Source organism: Letharia columbiana (genome assembly GCF_014066305.1).
Source record: "Letharia columbiana isolate WasteWater2 chromosome Unknown Sc0000040_s0, whole genome shotgun sequence".
Lineage (NCBI taxonomy): Eukaryota > Fungi > Ascomycota > Lecanoromycetes > Lecanorales > Parmeliaceae > Letharia > Letharia columbiana.
The window spans coordinates 386,289-398,841 of record NW_023501084.1 but is presented as its reverse complement, the minus strand read 5'-3'; the positions used below and the strand labels follow the sequence as shown (position 1 = coordinate 398,841).

Sequence of the window (12,553 nt, the reverse complement as noted above, 5' to 3'; positions counted from 1 at the left end):
GGCTCGTCAGTCCTTGATCGCATCTCGGCCACGCCTCTGATCATGTTGGTCACGGCCAAACCCCTATCAAGGCAGGTTCATAGAAGAACCGTGGTTCGTTAGTCCTGAGGGGTCGGAACCGGACAACCCGTTTCGCAGCCAGCCAAAGGCAATCCGTAACGCACTTTAAGGAGTTTTCATGTCTCTGATTTCGATGAACATTCACAAGATTCACAGCTGCCTGTTCCTCGCCGACAGGTTCGCACTTTCATGCCAGACACAACATGATGGCTTTGGCTTTGCTTTGCCAGTGCATAATCTCGTGTCTAATCTTGAAGCAGAACCTTCTCGTACTTTCGTAAATGCTTCGAGCATAACAGGCAAAAATTCCTATGCTTATATATATAGTATCGTCAGGCACAACAGTCTCGGATCAGTGGCGAAGTTTACATCGACCGTGTGACCGAGGAGTGAACAAGACTCAGGGCCCTTGCAGTAGGACTAATTAACTTCCGCGGCATACTTTATTTTCCTAATCTACCGAGCGAAAATTAACATCGGTCGCTCTTGCTCGCCAGACCATTCACGGAAAGGCACCCCCAGAAGACTAGTATACAGTTCTATGCCTGTTTGCAATACAGCGAAACCTACAATCCTGAGGTGTTGAGGCCCTCGGATTGCGTGGAATGTCCTGATTGCTTTGGCCTGAACGGACCCGCAGATGTGCCATGTAATTCTGGGTGTCCGTCCGCAGAACAGGTGGTCGGGATTGAGGCTAAGCAACGATGTAAGGAACGTCAGTTTAAGCTACAGGGAAAGCCGGGAATGCGAATTGTACTCTATCTTGGCGCAAAGAAAGGTGGAGATGCACGGAACAGTCAGCAATTATGGGATCTTTCCAGAGGAGGGACTAAAGCTCAAGTCTCGCATGGAAGATGGCGGCATGCATCATGCCGAAGGATGGCATATGAGCTCGGATGGGAGAATGTATGGAGAGTTTGTGAAAAGCTGGAGTTGAGGAGCAAAGAAATCATTCGATGGGCTTGAGGTTCTTGAGGTTTATGGGTTCAATACAATAGTATGTGTCATCGTTTCTCCCATCTTTTACATGAACAGGGAGAATTGACTTATTGTTGCCATCCAAGCAAAAGCCTTGCGCCTTTGAAATACGCTTTGGGAAATTGTTCCCCACGGGTTTCTCTGCGCTTCATTTCTGCGTGGAGCGGAAGTTGCTCTACACGTCGCCTATAATACAGTAGCCGACAGCAATGGATGAAGCGCCTTGATACTGCTCCGTCGGCTTTGCTTTGCTCAACAAAAGGGCTAACAATCCAAAATTATTCAAATCCTTTAGCCCAGGCCCGCCTCTGACAATAATGTTCTCAAAATCCGTCCTTGTCTTCATGTTTCCGCTCGCGCTGACGTTCGCAAGCCCGCTACAAGATGCCGGAGATCAAACGATACAACTCTCGTCTGTAGATTTCCGCTCGCCTGCAAACCTGTCTGACGATGAAACTGCAATACGGCTCAACGTATCAAACGAGATACGGATCCAATGTGACGGAGAAAAATACGGCTTCAATCCCGACGTTGGCGACTGCGAGAATGCCAGATCTTACTACAAGCGCTCTTCAACGCCTTTTACTTACGGAGAACGCCATTCTGGCCACGGGATCAACGTCTTCCCACTCCCTTACCGACTCATGGGAGGTATGCTATCAGAGTCCTCGAATTTCTTCACCAGATTCTCCCCTAGAAATGGTCGCGCTAAGACCCATGGCAGACGAAGCGCTGTGCTACCTCGAACCGGTCTTGATTGACAGCTCATTGGGGACTGGCGTCGCCAGCATCAATCAACTCAGCAATGCCGCGTATGAGTTGATTTTGCAATGTGCGGTGAGGCAGTCCAAAGGCGGAATCGCAACTGGAATAGGTACGTCGCAAAACTTGAAATTCTGGCGGGTCCAGTATCTCGTGAATCAAAAGCTGTGTGGGTTGAGAATTAGCTGTAAAGCTCACACTCATCAGGAGGACAAAACATGGCAGTTGTCCTTGGTACATATCACCCGGATGTGCAGTGTCGAGGAACCTTCGGCCCATGGGCCTCGTGCAGGAGTATACTAGGTGACATGCCTACTCTCGCGGCAACGGAGATCTTCGGTCCACCAGAGGATCTCACGGTCCAGGTTCCTCTTCCACAGTTTTTGGAATCCAGTCAGTAATGCCAGTCCCGTTCTCTTATGCGAGGCTCACTCTAACAAGTGATGTTCGCAGGTGATAGTAAGTGCATGATGCGAATCTTTGGCAGAGGGGGTCGAGACATCACATCGTGGTTCAAGGTCTGGGAAGCCGCCACAGCGGTGTATGCGGTCTGTGTGAGGCATCAGAAAGTAGGGAGCTTTCGAGGTCTCGGTCAGTGGCTCCCTTAGTCTGGTGATTCCCGTAAAACAATGGCTGATGAGGGCTTTTAGGCGAGCTGGGAAACATTTTCTTTACTATGACTGCCCAAACACCTAAGCTAGGTAACTTGTCCACGACTCCAATGTCTACCGATGATGCTCTCTCCGAAGTTTGACGGGTTTCTTTACCGTTAGTAGAATGTGGCATTGTCGAAAGAGTCCAGGTTGAAAGAAACAATTTTTTATTTTGTTTCAAGAATGGCAAAAGGACAGAAGCATAGACAAACAGACCTCAACCGTAGGTAGAAGGTTGAAGACAATAAACAGCACGTTCTTTGGTGTCTTCCGTACGTGATATTACGTGCAGCAAAAGTCTTGATCGGACGAGGGATATCTTTCCCAGCAGCGGTAACAGCGTATGACGCTGTGATGCCGCCAGACCTCATTCCTCAGTGCCGAGAGAATAGCTCAAAGCCGAGAGACTAGTTTTAATCGTTGATCTTTTCACCTGACTCTCACCCTCAACAAACGCATCCACTACCACATCTGAATCCCCTCATCTATCATCAAGTTCAGACGCACAGCCATTAAATCATCGCATTGAAGCACAGCTTTGGCATCTTCTATCTCCACACATTTGAGGGTCCGCCACCGCAGACATGAATCACATCAGCTTCCCTTTGGCCGCCTACCTGCCACTCCACCGTGCCAGGATGCCGCGACAGAGCACCGACGACATCGAGCTGGGCCTTATCATCAACGCAGCCAGCCACGCCAACGAAGCCAGCCCCACGTCCGAAAGCGATCCCACCGACCCCTGCCGTCTTCTCACCCTGCCCCTCGAGCTCAAAACCCAAATCTACGGCTTCGTGCTCATCCGCTCCAACAAGGTCACCTGGCAGGGGGAATACATGACCGGATCGTCGCCCCCGCACGCAAAAGCCCAGAAACACATCTGCAACGAGCCGCAAGACCCGGACCACCTCGAGGCCGACGACGGCAACATCTCCGCCCTGCTCCTCACCTGCCAAACCATCAACCGCGAAGCCTCCGCCCTGTTCTACCGCGACAACGACTTCGTCTTCAAATGCCGCACCCCACCCCCCCGCCCCCGCCTCGCCCACTTCTCCCCCTCTGCCTCCTCTTCCACCCGCTCCCACACCCTCGCCTCCGGCCTCCCTCTCGCCTTCGCGAACCAAGTCTTCCGAGCCAACGCCGAGCACGTCACCTTCGTCTGCGCCAAGCCGGATCACCCATTCCATAGCTGCGGGCTCGAGGGTGCGATGCGCGATGATCGTGCCGGGGAGATTGGGCGCAGCTGTCCGGCGCTGAAGGGATTGGTGATGCACGAGCCGCCTGTCACGTTCTGGATGAGGAGCCGGGCGGAGCGGTGGGGGTTGGGCTTTGTCCTGGCCGTTTTCCTAGCGTCGGTGGGTGGGGCCGTCGGGGTATGGATCTGGGTACTGGTGATGGGTGTCTCGGGTGGACACGGTGCGTCCTCGCCTAGGCACACGTGATCGGTGGGGGGTTGGGGATCGTTGTTTACTATGATGCTGGTCTATTCAGCGTCGCAAGTTGAGAGTGTTTTTATGGGAGAGGAAGAGGCCAGGGATGAGGGATTGAGCGGGTGGGGACTGGGTGTGTCTGTACCTCAAAGTCGTTCCGTGTTGGTCAGCAAAGGATAGCAACGATGTAGCGCCAATAGGCGCAAGGTTTTCTTAGATACAGTGGAAGATCGATCGAGTCCAACACCTACCCAAGAGTGTACTATGAAAAAGCATCGAGTGATGAACCGCACCGGTATATGTACAAGAAGCGCACTCTTACATATGTTCGTCTTCTTCACCTGGGGGTGCGGGCCCGTCAGGCCCATCTATCGCCCAAATCTCTGGAGGCATCAACCTCTTCCTCTTTTGAACCCTGGACTCTTGAGCGTGCTCGAAGTCGTTGGTTTCTAACATCAGAGCATGCTTGGTTGATATATCCGACCACAAAGCAGCCACTACCGCCGGAAGTCTGTCTTGAAGCTGCCGAGCCAAAAGCGTTGGTGTATCTGGAAGCGCAGTACGGAACGGATCGATGTAGAGCTAGAATCAGAGTGGCGCTCTTTTGTCGTACTCACGTGGTCCTCCTGTGGGGTAGGGAGGTCCGTTGCTGGAGAGCTCAAGGAAGAGCTAGGGCCTTTTGGCTCCATCGAGGCTATTGCGAGGGGTTGAGGATCTTTGCCTGTGGTGAAGCGAGCATTCAACTTTCCAAGCGTTCTAGCTCTCTTCGCTCGATATCTTGAGGAACCACACCTGTGGGGCTCATCGCACAAAGCACATCTGGTGAGCGATGATGTGCAAAGCTTCGTACGATGTTGCCCTGTGCATTTTCCACATCGAAGAGGACAGAGCAAGCGTACGCATGATGACCATACACCTGACAACGTCCACACCGGTCCAGGAACTTGTTGTCAAAGACTTCACAAGGATAGAACTCTCCTTGCCATTGGAGACCATAGGTAATGACCTCGTTAGCCGTTACGGGATGCGAGAGGTCAAGCACGAGCGCTTAACTATCGTCGTTCGTCGTACGCCAGGAGAAGCTAATGTCCTTGACGATATCAATGTGTAAGGAAGGAATTGCCGTGACATTGCCTTGAACCAACTTCATAATCACTACTGCCTTTCGCTTCCGATACCCAAGACCAATCATCTCCACTGTGATGCTCTTCACTTCGACCGCATAGGTCTTGTATGATCCCGTGACGTGGTTTGCAAAGCCTGCAGCTATGTCCTGGTCCCAAAATGGCAGCTCCTCCAAACTCTCAAAAGCGTCCCCCTCAGACTTCTGCCAATCGTGTTCGTCGTTTCCGTTTGCCCTTAGTGCAACGTTGCCATCATCCAATAGCTCGGCAGCAAGAAAACATGTGATGCTGGAGAATGTTTTATCCTCTACGGGTTTGTTCTTTTGCATGACAGCTCCCTTGACCTTTCGCATCAAGACTTCGGCAGGCATGTTGCCTGATTTTCGATTTTCAGGATGACGGCACGCGCGGTATGATCTTGCTTTGCAACATATAAATCTGGGTCTTCGCAAACATCGTAGCCCACAGCCTCTGGTCCGTAGTCTCCTGTCCTGTCTTGCACCAGCCGTCTCTTTTGCATCGCCCCTAGAATATCGGTGCGTCTTTTGTCCACGGCTCTTCCCTCAAGCGCCATTCCTTGCATCTCTTTTTTAATTTTGCTAGCGTTTTCTCTAAGCCTTTGGCTCACAGCATTCCGCTCACGTTCCACCTCTAGCAATTGAGCCTTGAGCTTGCTGGCCCGATTCTCTACTCTGTTCGTATCCTTGCACCAATCGTCTTCGGCGACAGCCTCTGTGTCAGGTCCATAGTAGAACGACACATCGCAGTCGGTTTCTTCTAGTGGCGAATCCGGTGGGGTGTGAGGCAGGACCTCGTTTCCAAAAGCTGTTCCCGCCATTCTGGCCCCTTGTTGTGAAACAGCATTCTGCTGGATGACAAGCTTGAGGTTGAGTTCGCTGTATGAGTCCTGGAGTACCTTGAAGAGATATTGAGGGACTCTATTGTGGAAGGTAGCGGCAGTCTCGGCAGTGATTTCTGCGAGAACCGTGTGGCTTATGAGGTCTCGTTCCTCTACGGATATACTGGAAGTACTGTAAGCGCGCTCGACCTCGACCAGACCCTTCTCTATGCCTTCGTAATCTTGTGCTCTGTTCCCTTGGGTAGACCAGGCGCAACATCAGGCACGCCGCCTGAACAGCCTTGAAGTCGGTGCCGAGCAAGGCTGCGTGTTCAACTATGTCTGCAGGGTTTTTTTTGGGCCATTTCCATTTGGGACGCTGCATGGTGTTCCAAGAAGTAGAGATTGGAACAAAGTTCAGATGATACAACATTGAAATGTGTACTCGTACGTGGGCACTTGACAGGCGTGCGAGTCAGTTGACGCGAATTAGCGTGTCAATCCTGACCCGCTGCCCAGTACGAGTACGAGAACAACAAAATGTTCACGCGGCTCACCCAATCAGCATCTCTCTCGATGTTCTTCGACCTCACTGACTTGGATTGTTCCCGCCATGCCTGCAAGAAGTCGGCCAAGAATAAGTCAACATCGCTCTAAGGATGCAGAAGAACACTTACTCGCACTTGGAGCCGACTTTAAAGCCGTTAACGAGTCCTACAGCAAGAGCCACTCCCAACAACTTCCTACTACGCTTGCCCATTTGATCACCAAGGGCATATCACAAGGCCTTGCCGAAGCTTCCTCTGTTGGATACTGCCTTAGTCTGACTTCGGAAAGCGATAGGGAGCTTCTCTGCAACATCCTACTCAAGCACATAACGACTCAAGCAGCTGCAAAAGCTCGTGACAGAGTTCCTCTTGATGTATACAGCGGCCTTGCCGAGTCCTACAGCTCCCTCCTTCCTAAGGTACTCGAGTTTACTACGGCGCAAAAACTCCTTCGAATGAAACGTGCCTCAGAAGGAAGAAACGCTCAACAGCTAGGACTCCCTCCCAGTGCCGTAGCACAAGAAGTACCTAATCTGGAGGACAACGATGCTCGAACTGTCTCTACACAAGAAGAACAGGTGAAAACCTTCGCTAAAGACGCTACCCAGGACGATAGCCTGGATAAGGATGGAAGGAAGGGAGCAGATGAGGCGAAGGAGGTGGAGAAGGGAAAGGATGAAGCGGAAGGGGAGGAATGGAAGGGCAATACAGGGGAGGTGAACAATGCAAAAAAGCCGCGAGAACCAGCCCTCAACAATGATGTATACGATCCAGAGAAAGCACCCTACCATTACGGGCCACTGAAACATAAGTTTCCAATCACCTTCAGGGTCACGAGCCAAGCGATCGTCAATGCACTGTACGATATGAATCCGTGGCAAATGCGGGAAGCTGTATGCGGTGCAATCAGGAAAAAGCAAACTCATACGCGGAGTTTCGAGGGCGCATCATACCTTTCGGATGTCAGCCTGTCGAGTAGCGGCGACATCTCCGCTGTCACGAATAACGAGAAATGGAACGACCTTCTCCTATTGATCCAAATGTCGAACTGGGACAGAGACATTATCGACCACGGCATTGGAATGAATTTTGGGAGTCACCGGTGCTACCGAGTTCATATGAAAGGAGTCAAGAAGGACAGCTCTCTAAGTGGGGACCTTGGCTCTCGTAAGGAAAAGGCTGCACTGATCAGCGAACTGGTCCGCATCAATACCACCACGCTAATTTCACTGCGAATCCATCACATAAAAGACGTCTACTACATTCGCAGTCCGGGGAAAGGTAACGAAGTGCTAGCGGTAGATTTCTTTGACATTGAACAAGCTAATGCAGCACTATGGCGAGGCCTCTACTACAAGGGGAATCGTTATGACTGCGAAACGGTTGAGAAACACCGTTTCCTTGCGCGATGCAAACATTGTCAAGCGTTCGGCCACAAACCGGGACCTCACTGCGGTCCTCTTCGCTGTGGAAGATGTTCTGACGCACACCGAACCGAGAATTGCTGCATATCTCGGGAAGAAAGATGTGCATTGTGTGCTGGTCCCCATGCATCAGACAACCCGGATTGTCCGGTAACGAAAGCAGAAAATAACAGTATTCGATTCAGCACGGTATCATCCAGAAATTTTCAATCGATGACGCAGCCCGAGACGGCAGTGCCTGCTCTTGTCTTACCAGAACACACGTCGTTCAGCAACGACGCTCTGACTCAAAGTTCAGAGCCTATTTGTGGCCTTCAACAAGATACACGGAAATTACTGACCGAGATTCCTTGTCTCCGTCAATTGATCCAGGGACTAGAAGTTGCTTTGAAAGCAAAACGTCGGAATATCAAGAGAGGACCCACGAAGAAGAAGAAGAAGGAGAAGCGGGCTCTAGATTCGGTCACGAACGGCGCATTTGATGACCCCGGAAGGTCTGCGAAGCGAATTAAACGAGAAGAGCAGCAGCAGGCCGAGACGATGGACCTGTACAGAATACCGTCGCCCTACATTGTTCACCGAGACTGACAGCCTCATTCGCGACCTTGCTCATATCGTTTTCGTGTTTGCATAGAAGGGCCGGGCTTATGGTCAACATGTACAGTACTTTGAGGTTCGTTAATTTAATCGGCTGCCCCGGGAGTTATGCACCACGCTGGAACCACAGCGCGACGCTCCACGGGGATGTTATACAATGGAACACTATATCCACCAGTCCTGAACCTTGAAGTAGAATCGCTGTCAAAAAGACGAAGATACCAATGGCAGAAATCGCTTGTAAGTATGGGTGTGCTGAAAGACCAGACCTCAGAACTGCGAGTCTTTCCGTCTGTACAAGCATTCGAGGCACAGAAATCAAATAGCGCAAATCAGACCGTCTAAATGGAGGAGGTAGGGTCAGTGGGAGAATGATCCATTAGGGCAAACTTCTTGGTAGGAAGGCCGTATGCAGCTGCCTGCCAACTCGCAAATAGCCTGATGTGAAACAGAGCGGATATGATCGCCCGTGCCTACTATACGATTAAGAGGGTCTGGTAGAGTGATTAGACCTGACGGGCTGTCACTCCTTTACAAGACCTGGTCACTTCGTTACAGAATGAAGAGCTCGAAAACTCACTTCACTTCACTTCGTGGACTACTACACCACGTCTTAGCTTTTTCTTATTTCGATTTTTCTTCGTCTCCCACCTCAAGGCTCTCGAGACTCTCAAGACCTCCTCCACCCCACCTCCTCCGCCTCAAGACACCCGCCACCTCAGTACGTCACCTCGATAACTAGACATCTCAACTCCAATAAGACACACGGTACACACTGCGAAGAAATCAAAACAAAGTCAGTGCACACCAATGCATCCTTACCCCTCACATCTCCCAAGAATGCACTCACTACTGACCCCTACCATCCATATCCAGCAGCCATGGAAGAAGACGACCAATACAATCCCAAGCTCACTTACCTTGGCGATTACGCGCAATTACCTATTGACGCTCCTGTCGGGCATCCTCATCGCGTCGATCCGGATAGCATAAAGGAAGACTTCACCAACGAAGATCTCACTACCGCTGATCTTGTGTTCACTATCCTCTTCAAATTCATGCCAGAAGCTTTGACCGCCTTCCTCGATCTGGATCGCCCCAACGTCCATTACATTTAGGGAGGCCGCATAGGCAGCGGCATGGACTTCGCCATCAAGAGAGTCAGACGCGTCGTGACAGTGAATTATAAGACCAATCTGGTTGCCGAAGACACAAGCTACTCAAATATAGATTGGGTTTTTGAACGAGAAGGAAGTTGGAGGTTGGGACTTTCAATACAAGTACCGTATCGAGGGAAAAGCAACTGAGACGTGGACTCCTGTCTCCATAAATTGTGGGGTCGGGCCTGATGAGATCGAGGCTGAGAAGATCATTTAAGGAGCGCCTGGCTTCGCCTTCTCGATCTTCAAGCACGGACCCTGGTGCGACTTAGGTCCAGATTACGAGATCGAATGGTTCAGCGGGCTGTCGCACGGCCGAATTTTTTTGAAGAGACGAGGGGCGCGCTAGGTTTCAGCGGTGAAGCAAGCAGCGTGGAACAGCAGGTGATGGTGACATTGGAGCTCTCAGTGCAAGCGGAAGCCAATCAGAGAAGCTCAGAGAACACAAGACCTGAAGACCTGTAACAACGACCTCTACGTCTACAAGCAATCCACGTGCGTACGAGAGTTGAATTGAATTTACAAAGCGACGACGAAGACACCTCCGTCCTCGGGGTCGCAGGTCACTTGAATGATAGATAGCCGTGATCACTCTTTGCAGATAACCAGTCTCATGTCAGCCCCCAACCTCGAGCATCGAAGCCCCATTCGACAAACCATCAGCCCCATCCTATTCCATCCCCTCCAATCTCACCAAGTAGCACTAACTCCACACGCAACATCCACATCCCGATCCCTCACATCTGAATAACTTCCATCACGATTCGCATCCACAAATTGCACGCGCCCCCAGCTCTCATTGTTCGACAGATAATGCAAAATGAAACGACACACACCCTCCATTCTCCGTCGCAGCTTTCGCAGCGCACTCAAGGGCGAGGCCGCACACGTCGTCCGGGATTTCGAAGCAACACGTGTCGATCGCCGGATACTGGGTGTCGTTGCTGTTTGCCGGGGTTGTCGAGGTCCTCGACGTAGTGTTGGCCGGTGGAGAATTGCGTGTAGGTGGTGGATGGGTCAGGGCTGAGGGCTACTCAGAAAGCAACTTGAGGTTGGAATATAATATTAAAAAAAAGGTTGGAACACCAGTTTCGAACAGCAAAACAGTTTGCAGCGAAGGGAAATTGGTCGGTGGAAGGGATTGTTGAAAGGCCGCTTCTGGACAGATCGAAGGGGAGAAGTGGAACACCTTTTTCATTGAAAAAGCGATGAAAGGGTACAAATAGTAACCTTCCAATTCAAGTTTTCTAAAGATTCTTTCGAAATGGCCACTGGCTAGAAGAAAGATGAGGAGGTATAGCAAGATGAGAGGGAGAAGATTCAAATCTGGGATACAGCATAGGTCAATTCCACGTTTCTCATCCTACGACCCAAGCAGGTCGGTGGACATATATAACGCCTTCATTTAGAGGTAAATAATAGGTGATCTTTACGACCGGCGACGAATCGTGGAGGACGAATTTGTATACCTTGAATTGGTTTGAGTCAAATACCCCACCCATACAAGCCATCAGGGCGTATGAAACATTTGGCGTTCCAAGCCGAGCTTCTGTCAAAGTCTCTACCATGTTCAATTGATCATATGTTGCCAAGAACCACAGGAATGGCTGGTATAGCGCGCAAGACAGCTACCAAACTACTACATGAGTAGAGCGGAAGGCCATGACACGGAAAGATGGCTATTACAAAGTTCTTCACGACGACATCACAACTCCAAAGTCCAACACTCAATCGTTTTTGACGGCGTAATTGCGCTCGATATTCTGCTTTAGATCGCTCAACATCCTAGCATACTTCGGTTTCGGTTTGTAATGCTCGCAATCGCAATTCAGAGCAGCGTATTCGAATTCGAAAGATCGGACGTTCGAAAGCTTCTCAAGCGGTGCGAGAAGGCCGCTGTCCAGAAAGAGTTCCATGGCGCGTTCGTTGGCTGCTATCATTTTCCTTGCGGGGTCCTTGTCCTCCTGCTCGTCTTCGGAATCCGAGTCCGAGCTCATGTCGTACCGGGCGAGGACTTCGATGTCAAACAGGATCTGAAGGCGCACAACGTCTGGCGAGTTGGATAGAATCTTGACAAGCTGGTGCAAAATGGTTGAGCGCCTGTAGAAGGCAAGAAGCCTGGCCTCGTCTTGAGAATTCACTGTCATGTTGTCATTGACGAAGAGGCTTGGCGCAGTTTGGTCCTGCAAAGTTGTATCTCCTGCTGTTTGCCGACCTGTTTCAGCGTCAAGCGTCTCCAACTCCCAATTAATATCCAAGTCGAAGGTGATCTTTTTTTGAACCGTGCCAAGACATGGGGCTCCATGACGCCATCAAGTTCTGGCTCCGCATAATTGGTCAGGCCGTTTGGTTTGAGGACCCCAGTATCCTGAAGGGGATTGTGTCGCCAAACTCTTTCCGAAGCCTTCACGATATCTTTGCCGGACTTCATACAGAGAACGTCGCCAGGCTGCAAACGCATGTTGAGTTCTCTATATAGCAAGGGCGAAGCTTCGCTGTAAATTTGGCGATTCGTGCGTAGGATAGCCGGAAACCTTTGTACATTCATCTCCTGATCTGCGCCGTCTTTCTGTACACTGTTGTGCCCATTTTGCAACTTGCTCTCTCCCAACCGAGGCGCTTCTGCAATCCTTGTCTTACTGGAGCTATCGCAAAATGGGAAGTCCACATCAGAGTCAGATTCATTGTAGTTGTGCTCGTAGAAATTGCCCTGATACTCGGTGCCGTGCCACATTTCATTGTCTGTGCCATCTTTCTTGACTTTGGCCTGAAAACCCCCTGCTGGTACCATGGCATGCATGGCGTGCTCAAAAAAGATTCAGGTGGGTCGAGTAGGAGAATTCGGTATATTTGCCGACGAATCTCTGGAATTGTCGCGCATTAGCTACTGTCAAAAGCACGAGATGAGCACTTTACCAAGAGGTACTCCAAGGAACCGAGACCCAGCCTCCGAGGAAATTTTAGAGTCAGCCATGATGG

General features: G+C 50.7%; 8 protein-coding genes across 8 annotated transcripts; 4 read left to right on the top strand and 4 right to left on the bottom strand.

Annotated features, from left to right (window-relative positions):
• Positions 1–1,355: 1,355 nt before the first annotated feature.
• HO173_009514 (uncharacterized protein) lies at positions 1,356–2,554 on the top strand (the record flags this gene model as incomplete). Its single annotated transcript, XM_037311404.1, has 5 exons — positions 1,356–1,689; positions 1,763–1,912; positions 2,008–2,193; positions 2,254–2,391; positions 2,451–2,554. The coding sequence occupies 5 exons, from the start codon at positions 1,356–1,358 to the stop codon at positions 2,552–2,554; spliced, it is 912 nt and encodes a 303-aa protein (XP_037161838.1).
• A 483-nt stretch (positions 2,555–3,037) lies between these two features.
• Positions 3,038–3,895, top strand: HO173_009513 (uncharacterized protein; the record flags this gene model as incomplete). Its single annotated transcript, XM_037311403.1, has 1 exon — positions 3,038–3,895. The coding sequence occupies one exon, from the start codon at positions 3,038–3,040 to the stop codon at positions 3,893–3,895; it is 858 nt and encodes a 285-aa protein (XP_037161837.1).
• A 1,036-nt stretch (positions 3,896–4,931) lies between these two features.
• Positions 4,932–5,336, bottom strand: HO173_009512 (uncharacterized protein; the record flags this gene model as incomplete). The annotated part of the gene is made up of 1 exon (XM_037311402.1): positions 4,932–5,336. One exon carries the CDS (start codon positions 5,334–5,336, stop codon positions 4,932–4,934), a length of 405 nt encoding a protein of 134 aa, XP_037161836.1.
• A 23-nt stretch (positions 5,337–5,359) lies between these two features.
• On the bottom strand, positions 5,360–6,413 carry HO173_009511 (uncharacterized protein; the record flags this gene model as incomplete). Its single annotated transcript, XM_037311401.1, has 2 exons — positions 5,360–6,029; positions 6,403–6,413. 2 exons carry the CDS (start codon positions 6,411–6,413, stop codon positions 5,360–5,362), a joined length of 681 nt encoding a protein of 226 aa, XP_037161835.1.
• A 45-nt stretch (positions 6,414–6,458) lies between these two features.
• HO173_009510 (uncharacterized protein) lies at positions 6,459–8,405 on the top strand (the record flags this gene model as incomplete). Its single annotated transcript, XM_037311400.1, has 1 exon — positions 6,459–8,405. One exon carries the CDS (start codon positions 6,459–6,461, stop codon positions 8,403–8,405), a length of 1,947 nt encoding a protein of 648 aa, XP_037161834.1.
• A 255-nt stretch (positions 8,406–8,660) lies between these two features.
• On the top strand, positions 8,661–9,532 carry HO173_009509 (uncharacterized protein; the record flags this gene model as incomplete). The annotated part of the gene is made up of 2 exons (XM_037311399.1): positions 8,661–8,664; positions 9,072–9,532. 2 exons carry the CDS (start codon positions 8,661–8,663, stop codon positions 9,530–9,532), a joined length of 465 nt encoding a protein of 154 aa, XP_037161833.1.
• A 1,769-nt stretch (positions 9,533–11,301) lies between these two features.
• Positions 11,302–11,571, bottom strand: HO173_009508 (uncharacterized protein; the record flags this gene model as incomplete). Its single annotated transcript, XM_037311398.1, has 1 exon — positions 11,302–11,571. One exon carries the CDS (start codon positions 11,569–11,571, stop codon positions 11,302–11,304), a length of 270 nt encoding a protein of 89 aa, XP_037161832.1.
• Positions 11,572–11,717: 146 nt separating this feature from the next.
• Positions 11,718–12,374, bottom strand: HO173_009507 (uncharacterized protein; the record flags this gene model as incomplete). Its single annotated transcript, XM_037311397.1, has 1 exon — positions 11,718–12,374. One exon carries the CDS (start codon positions 12,372–12,374, stop codon positions 11,718–11,720), a length of 657 nt encoding a protein of 218 aa, XP_037161831.1.
• Between the last annotated feature and the right edge of the window lie 179 nt (positions 12,375–12,553).